General features: G+C 37.5%; 2 protein-coding genes across 3 annotated transcripts; both read right to left on the bottom strand.

Moving 5' to 3' along the window:
- Positions 1-1,649: 1,649 nt before the first annotated feature.
- Positions 1,650-6,487, bottom strand: eif3i (eukaryotic translation initiation factor 3, subunit I). Its single transcript, XM_079878401.1, has 11 exons — positions 6,359-6,487; positions 5,962-6,054; positions 5,792-5,879; positions 5,544-5,609; positions 4,103-4,252; positions 3,891-4,018; positions 3,643-3,753; positions 3,468-3,557; positions 3,289-3,362; positions 3,092-3,184; positions 1,650-1,734 (listed from the first exon to the last, which is right to left on the bottom strand). Exons 1-11 carry the CDS (start codon positions 6,359-6,361, stop codon positions 1,653-1,655), a joined length of 978 nt encoding a protein of 325 aa, XP_079734527.1. The 5' UTR covers positions 6,362-6,487; the 3' UTR covers positions 1,650-1,652.
- A 363-nt stretch (positions 6,488-6,850) lies between these two features.
- On the bottom strand, positions 6,851-17,254 carry txlna (taxilin alpha). 2 transcript variants are annotated; one of them, XM_079879629.1, is made up of 11 exons: positions 17,146-17,254; positions 16,442-16,602; positions 16,035-16,304; positions 12,918-13,009; positions 11,837-12,007; positions 11,375-11,569; positions 10,978-11,097; positions 10,694-10,768; positions 9,964-10,056; positions 9,510-9,605; positions 6,851-8,679 (listed from the first exon to the last, which is right to left on the bottom strand). In XM_079879629.1, the coding sequence occupies exons 2-11, from the start codon at positions 16,593-16,595 to the stop codon at positions 8,374-8,376; spliced, it is 1,572 nt and encodes a 523-aa protein (XP_079735755.1). In that variant the 5' UTR covers positions 16,596-16,602; positions 17,146-17,254; the 3' UTR covers positions 6,851-8,373. The 2 variants fall into 2 exon arrangements, with proteins under 2 accessions (XP_079735755.1, XP_079735756.1); XM_079879630.1 differs by having other exon boundaries at positions 16,442-16,597; positions 17,146-17,214.
- Between the last annotated feature and the right edge of the window lie 610 nt (positions 17,255-17,864).

The following is a 17,864-nucleotide window of genomic DNA, read 5'->3' as shown; positions in this document are numbered from 1 at the left end:
ACCAAGATCATTTACAGTTTTTCTGAACTGCTAAAACACTAAATCTCATTCTCTGAACCAGATTCTAAATAGCCTAAACCAGTTTGTCGAATAAATCACTCTTTCTGTCAAACATTAAACAAGTTCAGGTAGTTAAAACACTGTTTGCAAATCTCATGCACTCTTTTTGCTCATTCTCACTCACTAAAACACATTTCACACTGTGATGCACTTGCGTTTCAAAACTCTAAACAAACACAGGCAAAAGTTAAACAACTATAACTCTTGTCATCGTTTACACACAACGACTCAAAATTGTTCACTTATTTCTAAAGATGTGACCAAACCAACTGTACATAATACAAGTCAGTTTAGAGTGCCAAAATCAACTCAAAATGTTACACTGAATGTTGATACTAACAATGGATGGAAACAATTTAAGAGGGAGAGTGTGTGTATAAGAGGAGGTGAACAAGCAGAAAGAGGATGAGGACGAGAAAGAGCGAGCGTGGAGAATTGTCAAGGCTGGATCTGCTTTAAGGTTTTTCCCTTTGCCTGCAGAGACGACATTGACTGTGATGTGGAGAAACTCCTCCGGCCGGACCAACATGAAGACATCATACTGAAGCAGAATCAATCTCTCTCACTGACCTTGATTTTGCAGTCGCACAACTCTTCTGAGTGTACTTTACTGTAACATGCTTCTCATTTAGAGTTTTTACTGTAACCTTTTTGGCTTTTGCAGTTGGGTCACTGTATTTTCACAGCATGCAAGTGCTGAATATACAGACATTCAATACTATACAATATTCAGTACAACACTACACTTGCAGTGCATACAATATACAATTTATTCACCTTACTACTGTAAATTGTCATTACTTTTTTACATAACTGCATAATGTTTACTTTGTTACAATATACTTTTTTTCTGTAACTCAATTTTTTGATGTAGTGTCTAACGAATGATCTGAAGTGTTTATAAGATTGACTTGGTGTGTGTATGATCTGAAAGCATTGTTTGATTTTGAGCACAGATAAAATGGTTTGATTTAGCCAGAAGAGTCAGAAGTTCTCTGCATGTGGTTTGAAAATTTGGTTTTGTGTTTAACGTTTTGAGAAAGTGAGTGATAGTTTCAAGAAATGTGTTTCAGCAATTCAGAAAAACTGTAAAACTATTAGATACTGGTGATGTTTTTCTCTTGAGATCAACAACCCTTAGATGCGAAAGGTTTCAAAACAGTAAGTCTCAATTTCTTAAATCAAATGATTTGGCCAGTTTAACATTGTGCTGAATATACCCTGTTAATGTGTGTAATAAACAATAGTACAATTAACCCAAATGAATGCAGGCAAAAACCATTTTGTTGTTAGTTCATGATACCCAACATATTTTACTGCTAACCTTGTATTAGTTAAACCAAACATGCCAATATCAGCATGTTTCTACAGTGATGCAGTAACAAAACAGGCCACTTTATATCTCAAACCCAGTTTATTCAGAATGCTAAATTCTTTAAATACACATTGCATCAAATGCTTTAAATGCAATATTTGTATGAAGGTGGCCGTATAAAACTCCATGTTTGGCCTTGTGTAGTCGATCAGGTGTTACCGGTGTGTCCAAATGGTGGTCTGTCTTGGATGTTGGGAATGCTGGCGGTCACTGGTTATTACGCCTCAAGCTCAAAATCAAAATAGTGTGGATCGAAGTAATGAATTCTGACGTAACCATCCTCTCCTCCACTGCTATAACTGTGGGTGGAAGAAGGCAGGGAAATATTTAACATGTAGAATAAAAGAATTAAGGATAACAATGGCAAAACACTATGACAGCAGCTCAGAAAAACGGTTCTTTGGTCAACTTTACAATAAAGTTTCATTTGTTAACATTAGTTTACATGAGGTATTTTTAACTAGGAGCAATATATTTTTACAACATTTATTAATTCTTAGTTAATTTTAGTACTGGGCAGCGATTAATCGCATCCAAAACAAAAGTTTGTGTTTACATAATATATGCGTGTACTGTGTATAATTATTTTGTATATATAAATACACACATATGCATGTATGTATATATATATATATATATATATATATATATATATATATATATATATATATATATATATATATATATATATATATATATACACACACACACACACCATTACATTTTTTTAATCAAAAGTTGTTTGTTAATAAGGCACTGTGAACAAATTCTATTTTTATTAACTAACATTAACAAAGATTAATAAATGCTGTAAAAATGTATTGCTCCTAGTTAATGTTAACCTCATCCTCAACTAACGTTAACAAATGGAACTTTATTGTAAAGTGTTGTCAAAACTTTAAAGTGCCCCTATTATGCTATTTTAAAGATTTTAGCATAATTAATAGCACCCAAGGTAAAAAAAAACTAACAAACAAACAAAAACAAAAAAAAACAAATTTCTCTCATAATATACTTTGCAGCATCACATTTTTTTTCTCAGTGTCTGAAACCGTTCGATAAAGGATTCGATATCTTTAAACCCCTCCTTTCTCAGAGCCTACTCTACTCTGATTGGTCAGACGGGCCCAGTCTGTAGTGATTGGTCTACCGATAACAGCGTGTGTTGAAACAAAACGCACATTAGCATATCTGAATTTCAGCCCCAGAGGCTTCCTCAACTCGGGTTTTACCGTGTCAATTCCAACCCGGGTCCTCATCCTTTGGAAGTGCGTGCAAAGTGGATTTGTTCTCGCAGCGCATCACGACATGTCTACAATCTCTGCCAGGCCTCAGCTACAACTACAGTGTTTGAGGGCGGGTCAAAGTAAACGTTGTTCACGGACAGCCAATGAAGACCACATACATTATGCAAATCTGTTACAAACCTACGCAGGTTTGTGCAGGAAGTGAGTCTGGAATTACTGACGACTTGTTTCAGGCAGTCCAGAATCGGTTCTTTCTTTTGGGAGACAATAACTCCATTTGTTTGATGTTGAAACTTTGCAGACCCTTTACATTGACAAACAGCTATATAAATCACTACACGAAAGGTAATATCTCAAAACGCATGACAGGGGCACTTTAAATGCACACATGGAAAAGTTGAGTACGAACCTTTTCCCATCTGGGTGGAATGCCACACAGTTGATGGGGCCGAAGTGTCCCTTCACACGCCCGAACTCCTCTTCATAAGCCGCATGGAAAAACCTAGAAGAGAGGTTTTTTTTTTAACCACTACATTTTTATGATTGTATTTTTTTTTTTTTTTTTTTTAACCAATCCTGGAAATCACATTCAAATTTAACACTAACCTGGCCTCGAATTTGCCGATCCTAGTGGAGGTGGTTGTGACTTCCATGGCCTCCTGACCACCTCCCATCACCACCTGAGCAACACATAACAACACTGCTATTAACAACGTCAAAAGCATTTACACGAATAACACGCAAGTTCAGTGCGAGGGAAAATACAGTACGTTTCAGAGACTTACGTGATCCATGATGGGCGAGATGGCTGAGGAGTTAACAGGTCGCTCTGTTTTGAAGGTTTTGATGTGATCGAGGGTTGCGGAGTCAAACAACTGAACAATGAAGGAATCGGTATGTGAGTCAAACTAACCAGGATTCATTTCAGCCAGAGTTTATGATTCAGTTTCCAACACAAACCTTGGCAGTACAGTCTTTGGAGGCAGTGATGACCATCGTGAGATCCACAGATGACTGGATGTCATTGATTTGTTTGGTGTGTTCCTTTGCCTTCTTCAGAACCTCTCCTGACTAAAGAATCACATACATTAGACAACTAACATCTCTTCAAGGGCATTATGATGAATGTGACGGAATATACACGTTCACAGAGTATACATATGTTCAAAAGTCTGAGGTTGGTCATTTTTTTAACAATAGACACAAACCTTAGCACTGAACTGGTTAATTTCTCCATTTTCATGGCCAGCAATCACAAACTCTCCCAGCGGACCCCATACAGCACTGGTGATCTTTGATTCACTGCAGGGCACAGACATATATGGCTGGTTGTCCTCTGTGGGAGAGAAACAAAATATCAAGACCTGTGACAGGAAGCATCACCAGCACTGCTTTAATCACCAGTGGTCAAAATACCAACCGATTTGCTGAGGGTCTCGGAGGTCGAAATAGTTGAGAAAGCATTGGTAGCCCATCTGCTTGTCTGTGGAAAACATTATGATGTTCCCACTGAAGTCGAAGCCACACGTCCTCACCGCCGAGCTGGTCTCCAGCAGAGCCAGCTGCTTTCCTGAGGGAGTCAACACACAAACATCATTCAAGACACTGCTTGTTAACATAGCATGAAAAGCAAAAATAGTCATTTTGCATCATAGGAGGCTTTTTTGGCCAGAGGCTAGAGACTACAGCCAGTAGTAGGAGCTAGTTCCGCATGTTTTCAACCCCCCCATAGGGGGTGGGATCTCACGATAAAACGGCGTCTTTTCAGTTTCGAGTCGACTAGTAGCCTAGTTGTATAAGCAAGTGCATTCTGGGAGTTGTTGTCTTTCATCCACATGAGCCAAAAATACATTTTATGGCTTTTCTCAGTCTAGAGGGCACCAACTTCTAAAATAATTTCACATTTCTACTACATAAATGACCCAATTTAAATACACATTCATCTTTCCAGCAGTGAAACATCCCTTTAGTTTTCTTGGCATGGTTTGTGAAAAGAAGCTCAACTTACAACACTGGACAAATACAGTAAAGACAATGTTAAATTTCATACGAAAAAAAAAAAAAAACACCTTTCATGAACATTTCAATTTCTGAATTAAAATATTTTTTAATCAGAAATTATGAACATTTTGAATTGGTTAATAATAATAATTAGATTTTAACATATAAAACAATATGCAGGTAGTCTGACGAGATTGTAAAATAAATGTGAAAAAAACGAACATTAAAATGCTGAAATTGAGAAAATTTTTAATAGTTTAGTAATAATAACAACAATAATAATAATAATAATAATAATTACAAGCCAATGCAGTTTGATTTTAAAATATTAATATTTTAAAAACAGTATTTTGGACTCTGTACAGCGATTCAAAAAAAATGTGGGGGGAAAAAACATCAAAACCCTGAAATTATTCACATATTTAGAATTTTTTAAATAATAATAAACTGCCATTTTGTTTTAAAATATTAATATTTCAAAAAAATTAAAATTATAGGTGGTTTGACTGTCTGAAGATTGAAAAAAAAAAAAAAGCATTGATAATTTAGAATTGTTTGTTTGAAAATAATAACAGTAATATAAGCAAGCTACCACAAATTCATTTTACAATATTAAAGTTTTAAAAAAATATAAATGTAATATTAAATTAAAAATTAAAAGGAAAAAATAAAAGGAAAAAACATCAAAAGGCTAAAATTCTTGCCAAAGTTTAGCATTTCTTTAAATACTAAAAAGTAGCCATTGTGATTTTGTTTTTAAACATAAAAAAGCATGTATCGTTTTGTTGTTGTTATGTGTCAAGAAAAGCACAAAACAGAGATAAGTATTTGAGTATTTTATATTGTAATAAACTGCAAACCTGTTTCGCAGTCCCAGAGCCTGCAGCTGTTATCAGCAGATCCAGTCAAGACGTTCTTTGTGTCCCCTTTGAAACACGTTAAGAAACATTTCTCCAAAAACAAATGACAAGTAGTAAAGAATGTTGCAGGTGAAACATTCAGATACACCCAAAAGTCTCAGGAAAACAATATATATATATATATATATATATTATAATGAAATTCATCTAGCATTTCTTCAACACAGAAGATCTTTTAGGAAGGATACAGTCAACATCCACACACCAGACGGCACCAGTGTGTCCATTATAAGTGCCGAGCCTTTCTCCATTGACAGAGTACCACACATTCGCAATCTAAAACGACAATGTATGTGTAAAAACAATCACAAAAATGCATTGAAAAATTGTGATGTTGTGGTTGTAGTTTATCACTTACCGGGTCCTTGGCCACTGAGAACAAGAGATCTCCCTCTCTGTTGTATTTGATCTGAGTGATGGACCTCTCATGGCCCTGCAGAAGAATGGGTTTCTATAGGAAATATAAAGCATGAGTGTTTAGTGTTCATGATGTAATACATGACAGCCGAGTAACTGTAGTTACACACTATTGTATGCCTTGCAGTAAGTGTTCTTGCTCTTCCCCATAATGTCTAAATACAGCTAAAGCTACAGTAACAATACAGCCATCAGCTTCACTTTACAATCATATGAAGAATATTTGGCCAAATGTAAAGCTTAGCATCTGTTAGCTAATGAAGAATCAACGGTCAACAGACTTCCAGTGCGTCTACATTACATTTAATAGTTCAAGTAATAAGTAGACCTATGCTTACCATTATGGCCGGGTTCGTGTGGGCAGAATATGATCGAAATATTATTTCAATCTGCCGTAGAAGAACACAGTACGCGGTACGCGTGCTCAACTGCGCCCGGTTAAAAACGGAAGAGACGGACTTCACTTCCGGTACAGACAAAAATAAGTCCCTATTGAACAGTAAACCATTCTAACGGTCCGGTAACATCATATAAGAATAGAAAATTATACATTTGTTAGCGCTGGTTTCATAATAACACATAGATGATAATAAACGGTCAATGTAAAAGATGTTTCATTTTTTTCTATAATTATTTTTCGCGAACATTAACTGAAACTGGTCAAAAACAGAGACTAATAATACTATTAAAATAACACACACAGACATGAAACTGTTTTACTTAATGTTAAATATTTGAAATTTTTAATTTCAGTCAAACAGGCTGATGTTATCATCCCGTGTGACATATCAGTTTATCAACAATGAATACAAAAATCAATTTTTAATTTTCTTAGTATTTTAATTTGCAAATAAATGTATACAGGGTGTGAGAAAACAACAACAACAGATCTTTGGTACCTTCCATAATGGGAATGTCAAATTGAAAGAATGACTGGCAAATGAATGACCAGCAAATACAGTAAAATGATTATTTTCACACAAGGTTGACAAAATTTTTGAAACAGAAAATCTAAACCCGTTCAGTAACCTTGACTGGAATGAAATATGGAAGAGTTAACATGGCCGACTGATAACTTGATGCACTTCAGGCTCAACACTTATACCAGCACTTTTGTACTCCACTCAGAATAGTACTGAAAGGGCACAAAAACTATATGATGTAAATGCACTGAACGCACACACACACACACACAAAAAAAAATGAAATCAAAAACCCAAGAGTGCTGAAATTTACTGGCATCTCAGAACTAAGTCACTTTGTGTCAAACATACATTCATTACTCAGCATGTCAGTGCTTTGCTCACATGCTAAACACAGAGATGACATGAACAGAGCTAGAATTGCATAGTGTTCTTGAATCTACTTGTTTAACCTGATGAAACTGGGCAGGGGATTCAAATGTTTTTGTTTATAATATGTTAAACACATTAAGCCACTAATGCAAACAGCCATGTGATCAGTATCTGAAACAACTTAATATGAAAACCATCCAAACTGAAATCACACATTGAATTAAATCCCTCAGTGGTCATGACATCATTTAAGTGCACATACCTAACTAGAAGTTAACGGAATGGGTTAAAGGAATGAATCTACAATATTATCTGAAAGAAACTAGTGGTGTTTAAAGATGGTGTAAACTTAAGTTAAAAATAAATGTGATAAATTCAAGTGTGCAAAAGCATAAAGAAATCTGGGTTCAGATTAGATGAACCTTAAACTCAAAACAATGTCAGTCTTAACTGTACGTCTACATTTCTGAACTCTGAAAAGTGATGAATAATAAATCATACATTCTTTGTTTGGTGCAGAAAAAAAAAAAAAAGAGTGGTTGGGAAGTGGACAAGCAGATTTTACCTAATACAACAACTTAAGGCGAGAAATGAAATAAAAACACCCAAAGAAAAAACGTGTCACATGACAACTGCTGTTTCATGGCAAATAACTTTCCCTCAATTACGGCAATCCATCTGTTAAGATTCTTTTACGTTTTTTTTTTTTTTTTTTTTTCAGCCAAACTGAAAAGAGAGAAGCATTTAGTGGACAAACACTAAGCATTCCAAGACAGCAGCAACATCCATGCCCCTCTAAATGCAAATATGGAATTTTCTCGGGAATAAAGTGGGATAAAGCAAGCCACATAAAAAACCAAAGAGTATAAACGCAGCATAGGAATCATGTTGAAGGCACAATCTTCCCTGACACAATGAAAACCCCCAAAAGCAGACGAGTCAGCAGTTCTATCGCAGACGCAGAAAACTAAAGACGCCGACTGCTGATGGAGGGTTGGGGGTCTGGTAGAGCTGGGAAGGATTGTGTGTGTGTCCTGGCCCCCCAGAGAGAGCTAGACTCAATCCTGGGTTGAGCACACCTCTCTGTGACTCTCGGCCTCCAGATCTGGCCCGCAGTGGCACGCCGGGCTACAAGCCGTTTGTGGAGTCTCTGGGCTGTTCTGATGGACAGGGCTGCCCTCTTCTGAGTCTGTCGCTTCTGGCGGTGACCCCGTCTCTGTTTCTGGCCTATTCTCAATGCCTGTGGAAACACCCTGAACCTTCTTACTCAGCTCATTACGCTCTATCTGTAGCGCACGACAGAGCTTTTCCAGTCGCTGCACCTTCACCTGCAGGCTTTCAAACTCCTTGTCTCGTAGTGTTTTCTACAGTGGACAACAGAGAGAAAACATAAAACTAAAACGTGCAGCTTTTAAACAATTACTCGTGTTACAAAGTTTGAACTTTTTGCAGTAAAGGCCCTGATATACTTAAAGTGGAATTTTAGAATGAGCTAGTGTAACGGGGAAATGAGGCCAAACTAAATGTGTTCGGAGTTCGTTTCAGGAGGAGAATTCAGTTTGGCAAAGTGAAATTTCCAGGAAAGTTTGCTCTGGTTGGTAAACCTCTTTGAACTATCATTGGTCCGTGGCGATTATATAATAGGTAGGTGTGACTCTGTGACTCTGCTTTCTTTGACGTGGAAGTCTTTGGTTAATTTCTTCAGTTCAGTCCATCAAGGTCGGATGTCCGCCATTAAAAACAAACACCCTGGAGAATCGCTTTATAGTAGAATTTGAAGCTGTAATTCTAATATAGAGTGAAACTGACACCTTTTTCAAGTTTAATAATGTAAAGCTGCTTGCTTTAAAGCAATATATTGTATAAAATGCAATATAAATAAATGTGATGTGACTTGACTGGAGTGCTGAATTGCAGATCTGGTGAAAACATGTAAACATCGCTATGATCATACTTAGTTGCCACTGAGAGGACAGCGTGCAGCACGTTTACATATTCATCTAAACGTTGCTCTCAGCAGTGCAGATGGCATCGAGATGTTCGCTGAGAATATACTGCTGAAAAGCAATTGCGATTTTCGAATTTATTTTACTCCCAAGTGGAGAACGAAAAAATAACTAAACCGTGAGTATATCAGGGCCTTAACTGTCAAGACAGAGAACAGAACTGGCAAAGATCTAAGAACAACAATCACCTCCTCTGCCATCTCCAGCAGAGCTTTGTTACTGCTCTCCCATCGTGATCTGTACATGGTTGTTTCCTTCTCCAGCTTCTTAATCTTCTTGGTCATCTGCAGCATGATACAAAAACAGATTAAAGCACTTTTCACATAAACAGCCTTTAGAGATTTATATTTTGTTTTGAGAAATGTGTGACAATGCCCAAGACGACCTACATTCTATGCATTAATACAGGTCTTGCAGACTATTCTAATGTGCTACTTTTCCATTGTTTTTCCATGTAAACAAGCGCTAGATGGACGTGTATAAAATCAGTTAAACTTTTTAAAAAACGTGTCGAGACCTTGCAGTATTTTTCCCCATTCCCCATTTTTCAAAGCAAAAATGCGTTAACAGACACTCTAACAGTGTCTTTGTAGGAGTGTGAAGTTCACAACATCCACTAATCACTACTAAACAGTCATTTACCTTTTCCATCTCTTGTTTGAAAGTTGTGAACACCTCGTTGCTTTTGGAAAGTGTGTTTTGAAACTCTTCAAACTTCTCGGTGTACAATGAGAGCTGAAAAAAGACAAAAAAAAAACATTTTAGCATGTAAAGTCAAAACACACATGAAACAGTAACACAAAATATTCTGAGTGGCGCATAACCATGTAAATAACCACAATGCTACGGACTTCTGGGTAGTTGCTAGATCCCTCCTTTCTAATCTATACGATTTTCTGCTAAATGGTGTATATACTACCATTCAAATGTTTGGGGTCTGTAAGATTTTAATGTTTTAGAAAGACATCTCTTTTGCTCACCAATGCATTTAACTCATAACCGTTTTCTACTTAAATGCATTTTAAAATTCAATTTATGTGAATTTTCAGTATCCATTATTCCAGTCTTCAGTGCCTTCAGAAATCATTCTAATATGCTGATTTTGGTGCTCAAGAAACATATCTGATTATTATCAATGTTGAAAACAGTTTTTGCTTCTTACTTTTGTCAGGATTGTTGACCAGAAAGCTCAAAATAACAGCATTTATTTGAAATAGAAATCTTTTGTAACATTTTAAATGTCTTTTCTGTCAAATATGATCAATTTAATGCATCCCTGAATAGAAGTATACATTTCTTTCCAAAAAACACTAATAACTCTGTTTGTCCTATAAGTGTGTGAGTTAGGTCAGATCTGTCTTATGTCCCTCACCTGCTGTTTCAGATGAACCTCCTGCTGTTTCATGAGCTCATACATCCTCTGAGACTCAGCTGCCTCTTTCAGGAGCTGGAAAAGAAAGAAATGAGACCGTAAGAATCTTAATTAGAGACTGGCAACCCTGTCCAGAGGGCATAACCACACCGGTGCACATATAAAGGCAGTTTCACAGTAAATTTACAGTACATTCATCCCAACAAAAATAGAGAATAAGTTTGTTTCTGTAACTTCAGCTGACCACATGTTTGAAGTACTGGGCAATGGATGTAGAAACTCACAAAGTCTTTCTCCTTCTGATGACGGCCCTCTGAGTCCTTGAGCAGTGCCTGTGCCTGGTTAAGCTTTGCATCTACCAGCTGCTGTTGCAGATCTTTGTGCTTGAACACCTTGTCAATATGCTGAGAGAGAAAACTATGTCCTTAAGGACAGCGGCTCCAAAACACAACTCAAGTAATACATAAAAACTTATGAATGTCACTGTAATAAATAAATAAACTTTGAATTGTACAGAATCACAAATAATGAGTTTAATATAATGGCATCATAAACAGTATTAAACTGTATTGTTTAACCAACACTAGCACAGATGTTTTCCCATTTATCTTCAGTTAAAAGGCATTACAAATTTATTTTCCCTTCTCTTCACTTTTCATCCTTTATTTCCAAATCTCTCACCTCCTCTCTGAGCTCGTACTGCTCAATAAGTTTCTTTAGTTTGTCAGCCAGCTCCATGTTCTCCTGTCTTAAGTTTGCATTACGCTCGTTGTGCTGCTCCATCTGTGCTTGGATGTCATTCAGTGTCACCTGGAAATGTGAGGTCACTTCCTTCCTTTTCTCCTCCTCCAATCGGGCACGTTGCACACCATCCTCCTGCCAAGAAAAGCAAACATTAAATCCACTAATCTCATTAAAGAAAGTACAATGCAACAAGCTTCTGGTTAAGTGAAAAGTTGAGTTGGAGCACTGATTAAACAATACTTTGAGAAGGGAAACTGCTGAGGCAGGACACTTCTGAACACCATTGAATTTAGATTTTGCATGTGGCAGGCACCAGTGCCACAGACATGATGATTACAACATACCCTATCTGCATAAATGACATATCTTGTTATTTGCATTCATATCAAGTTAGCGTACCTTAAGTGTGCGGTTGTGTCTCTGCAGTTCTCGACAGAGACTCTCCAGCTTGCTGCGCGCCAGGATGGCCTTGCTGTGCTCATTTCTTAAGTGGTCCTTCTCCTGGATTAGCTGCGTCTGCTTCTTCTGCAGGGCTCGCATCTGTTTCTGAGCATTACGGTGCTCCTCTAGCTAAAAGAAACAGCAGGACAGGAGTATTATTATAAGTTGTCTAAATTAGGGTTGTCACGACACCAGAACATCAGTAGTCGATAGCATATACATTGGTTAATTACAGTGGTAATAGCACTGAGATTTGAAACATCTTTACAAATGTATAATTAAAGAAAGCTCTTAATGTGGTAACGTGGGCTGAAAATGCCCTTCATTTCCTAGTATTGTATTCAAGTCGACAAGCTGAAGCCCAGTCAGCTGAAATAGCAACACACGGTCTGCCAAATAAATGATTTATCTGTGCACATCATTATTTTTCATAAATTCACTCGTGATCTTTAATTGAAATAACTTCCTCTCCCTCTTGCAGCGACATCTCTTCTCTTCTCTGATAATGTGTTCACTGCTGTGAGGACAGGACATCCCGTCACACACGAGACCACAGCAATAGAAAACCACAACGATCTAACAACGGACAAAATCAAGCCCTGCCCAACAATTTTTCTTGCTCGAGAAGCCATTTCACTCTAATTGCGATTGAAGTGCTCAAATAACACGTATGTCTGTGTCAATGGATGTTTGAGCCTTGTTTATTATTATTTTTTTATTTCCCTCCGAAGCTTCGTATATTCGGTGTTGATTACTACCGAAGCTCAAAAAATGGTATTCGGATCACCAGCAATTCTTCTATGACTACATGAAACTACTTTCAAATAACTTAAAATGTTTGTTTTTTTAATTGTTTATTTTTATCTCCATGTATAATGTTTGTAAAGGTTTTTTGAAACCAAAATTTGATTTTTTTCTTGACTATTTTCTACCCTCTCTCTCTCTAAGAGTGATCTTTTCTGTGTATACAACAAATGCTCTGAGATGTTGACATTTCTTGATCATCATCATCATCATCATCATCATCATCAAGTCTTACCAGCTCAGCATACTTCTTACAGAGACCACCCAGCTTCTCCTCTGGAGTACTCAGTGTGTTGAGAGTCTGCATTAGAAGGGTTATCTCTTTGCCTACAATGCAAAAGCAGAGAATAGAATTTAGGTTAAGAATAGTTCTGGGTATTGACACCAGTGATGCGCGGGTCAATGTATAAACAACCCGCACTCGACCGACGTTTTCAACTAACCCGCCCACAACTCGGACCGCAAAAAAAAGAAAATATTGTACCCGACCCGCATTTTTTAAAAGTAGTAATGCTCATCGTAGCGTCATTGGGCCATAGACGTAGGAACTAGGGGTGCTGTAGCCTATGATATAGCCTAGTGTTATGTAATAAAGGCTTGATTTATTCATTTATTTTGTTTCATTTTCGTAACAATTAAGACGCTGCATGTGTTTATCCAGTCTAATCGAAGTGTGCGTCTCTCCCCCGACTTTCCCAACAAAAATCCCGCCCCCTCTCAGAAAATACATAAAACTGACATTACTGAGCTATATGCGTTTAAAAGTAGCCTATTAAAATGGTACAATGGCATTGCTCAGTTCAACGTGTTGGGAAATCGGGCATTTTGTCCCGCGTCAGCATTTATTCAAAAGTTAATAACGCTCAACATTCAAAAGGTAAATAAGGATTTCCCACTTGTATTAGTAGGCTTAGGCTATTTCGCCACGTGGATGCCCAATTGAAGCTCTCACAAGCACAACATTTGTGTATTTGCGGAGCTTCCACTCCCCAGTCTTCACCTTTTCACTTGCCTCCATCTCTACCTGCAGACTGAGCTTGTGCGTCATAAAAGTGTAGGCCTATGTAGTTCATAGAAAATTGTGTCAGCCTACTATATAAATTACAAAGGTTTAATTGGCATCTTTATTTCAAACGACCCGACCGACCGCGACCCGAATATCATTAAAAATATTTTTGGATGACTCGTAACCGCGGGTGACCGCAGGCACCCGCTCATTTTGGATCAACCCCGCGCATCACTGATTGACACATATTTTACGTCTTGATTGGATTTTGATTCATAAGCTCTTGATTCGAATCTGATCTTAGAAATATTTCAAGTATATGTCAGGAAAAAAAATATTCTAAAATGATGTAGGCTAAACTATATAGGGAACCATCTCACTTGTTACACTACAACAATATTAATGAATAAAGTCAACAGAGACCAAATTCAATTGCTATTTATTTTTAGATATAATAATGAGCACTTAAATTAAAAAGTTAACATTTAAACATTTACATTTGTAATTCAAACTTTCTATTAGTGATATAATAATGTTTCTCCAATTCATTGTTGAAATTTGTTCACAGCAAAGATTAAAGAACCGATTTTGGATATTAAAATGAATATAGAAATCGGTTATTCGATATTTTCAACCCAGAAGATCAAGTCAAAGTGTAATAACAGACTAACAACACTAAAGCATAAACTCCATTATGAATGGAGGTATGCAAGTGCTACTGGTGAAAGACGCCATTGAAGAACACATTCTGAATGCCCAACTGCATTCAGATCAAGTGTGTGGGTTCACTTTGAATTGTACAGAATCACAAAGAACTCCTTTTGTTAGTGAAGCCATATTACTGCAGCAAAGTAAAAGACACTACAGTAACACATGGATGTTAGAAAGGACAAAATACAAAAAAATGCACGTCTCACCATATTTATTATACAGCCCTAAATCCAGAAAAGTTGGGACATTTTGTCAAATGAAATAAAATCAAGAATCTATGATTTGTTAATTCTCCTTAAACTTTATTTAACTGACAAAAATACAAAAAAAAAGTATCCAAAGTTTTCTCTGGCCAAATGAATTGTATTTTGTAAATATGTCCAAATTAGGTTTTGAAGGCTACAACACATTCCAAAAGAGTTGGGACAGAGGCAAAATAAAGTGAAAAGACTATAGACTATAAACACTTAGCCTGGTTTTCCCCATGTTGCCTTGCGCGCAGCGCGATTTTATTCACGCTGCTAGGCTAAATCTCTGACCCATCGTCTTCTTCCTCGTCGAATTTCTGTCGCTCTACATTCGTCATCTGGTATAATTGAAACGATTGGCTATGAGCTACGTACAGGCACATTTGATAGACATTCGTAGCACCCAATAAACGGCTCTGGGCATTCGTAAACCACGCCTCCAATACGAGAAAATGAACATGTGGTTCCCAGACCACGTCTCAATGAGACTAGGTCTGACGTTAGCCAGGCTAATAAACACTATCGTGTTTGGGTATAAGGAGCATCCACCAAAGACTCAGCCTTTGCAAGCAAAGATGGGTCTTGGCTCAACACTTTGTGCCAAATTTCATGAGAGAATTGTCAAACATTGCAAATGCAAGATTGCCAAGTATTTAGGTCTTTCGCCAAATACTATACATAATATTGTAAAAAGTTTCAGGGAATTCAGAGAAATCTCTGTTCATGTAGGGCAAGGCAGGAGACCTCTGTTGAACGTGCGTGACTTTTGAGCCCTCAGACGGCATTGGGTGAGAAACCATGATATTACTGTGTTAAATACAGCCACATGGGCTCGGGAGTACTTTGGAAAACCATTGTCACTTAACACAGTCTGCCCCTGCATCAAGAAATGCAACTTGATTCTGTTATGCAACAAGAAAGCTACACATCTGTTCAATGCAAAAATGGCACTGAGTTCTCAGGGCCCGAGCTCATCTCAGATGTTCTAAAAGACAGTGGAAATGTGTGCTGTGGCCAGACAAATCCATGTTTCAGCTTGTTTTTGGGAAAAAATGACTGAGTTCTCAGTCCCAAAGACAAAAAGTCCCAAAGACAGGTGACAGGTGCAAAAGCAAATATCTGTCATCTATGGGTGAATTGCATATGTGTGAATGTACCAGTGATGTGGAGGCGTATATTGGGATTGTACAGAGACACAGTACGGTGCAAAAGGTTATATTATATAATATTATATGTGTTTATATATATATAAATATAAATTATACCTTTGTGTCTGTCTTTACTATCACTTTTGATCAAAACACGTTAGATAATGTAAAGAGCATTAATAGCAAGCCAACAGTTGGTGTCGGACTCGTTACACACTTAAGCAAACGCACTGACTCACCTAGTCCCTTCACTTTCTTCTTGTCTTGCAACTTCTTCTGGTCCTTCTCCACACATCCATTGCCATTCAGTTTGGCCTCCACCTGTTTGCCGTCCTCTCTCTCAGACAGCCCGTTCACTTCCACGCCGTCAGGCTGGCCATTGGTCACTGCCACATCATCGCTGCCAACACCACCATGCTCATGACAATAGGTGCTGAGGATGTCCTCTAGCTGTCTGCACAGTTCCTCAGCCATGTCACAGGAAGCAGAAATCGCACCGGCCTCTGCCACTAAACACAAAGAAACATGAGAGCAGACATACGGCAATGTCAATGACTTTCCCACAATGAAGATGTGAATATACTAAGGTTTTGGGTTAGTTTAGAACACAAAAGAAAGAAAAAAATCAACTTGTCAGCTCCCTTACAGCCTTCATCAGTCTGAGCATTGTTGGTCGGTGTGCCGTCCGACTGTGTTTCGATTTCTTTAGGGCTATTGGTCATCTCAGATGCAGCGGTGCTCTCCTCCGTATCATCTGCACTGCTATCAGCAACTGAATCCTCCATCTCCCTTCTTTGCATTGCTGATCTGTGTACAAATATTAAAAAACACCACAGAACACAGGTAAACGACTACAATACGACACACTTCACTGTATAACTGCTTGAACAGTTACAGTTACAATTCAGTTGCACAATTAAAACGAATCTGATGTGTAAGAGACTGACAAAACAAACGAGGATGACACTTGTTGACTACGTAACTCCCTACATAACATTAAAACGCGCTAATCACTACAATCCGATTTGAGATCACATTTAGGACAGTCAATCGTTAAATGTTTCTTGTAAACTTTAGTCAACAACAATCAACAGACGGCCTAAAAAGAACAAGTGTTACGTTTATCTGACGGTTTATAACTGTAAATAAACATACAAGTATAACTGAGAGCTGTAGCAAAGCTGTAGGCTGTAGCTGTGTAACATCTCGCTCGACTAGTTTAGCAGTCATGGCTAACAAAACGCACAGTTAAATATCCGCTAACTGACTTGACGCGCTCTAACGTTACAATTTTACAAAACACACACCGACCGTATCTGTGCTGTCAGATAATTGTGTTTAAAATAATACCAGTGTCTCAATTTGGTCCAAGAAACCCCTTCTGATGTTTGTCACCACTCTTTACCCTTCCCACTGCTGGCTGCTTCTAACTGACACAGGAAATGCCAGGGAAACACTCGAAGATGATTGGTCGAACTGTGGCAAACTTCCGGTGTATTATTAGGTGTATTATTATTGTTTTTATTATTATTGTAGTGAACTCTGCCAGTGGTTTATTATTTCTTTATTTTCGTTTTATTAGCTTCGAATTAATATTTCTAATTTAATTTAAAATTTAATATTTCCCGCTAGTGATGGGAGCAGCGTCACCTTTTTAGGCCATTTGAATCAATTGAACCAAATGATTCGCAAAATGATTCACTGTTTCGAATTCGAAGCGCTCGAAACACCACAAACTGGTGGAACCTGCTGGTCAAAACCATAGGTCAAAACTGGTCAAAAGTCAAGTGCAACGAAAACTCAACAAAGAACAAGACATTTACAGGCGAAAACATAATAAACAAAATATTCTATAGAGCTTAGAATACATTAAAAGTCTATTGCTCTCTTCACTTGTAAGTTGCTTTGGATAAAAGCGTCTGCTAAATGACTGAATGTAAATGTAAGTTTTAAAGCTTTTTTATTTAAATATATAAACATTCCTTAAACAGCAGTATTTCGAAATGTTTCGAAACCAGGCTAACAACGCTCCGTTTGCTGAAATCACGTGACGTGGCGAGTTCAATACA

Source organism: Squalius cephalus (assembly GCF_949319135.1).
Source record: "Squalius cephalus genome assembly, chromosome: 8".
Taxonomy (NCBI): Eukaryota; Metazoa; Chordata; class Actinopteri; order Cypriniformes; family Leuciscidae; genus Squalius; species Squalius cephalus.
This window is presented reverse-complemented; position numbering and strand designations above follow the sequence as displayed.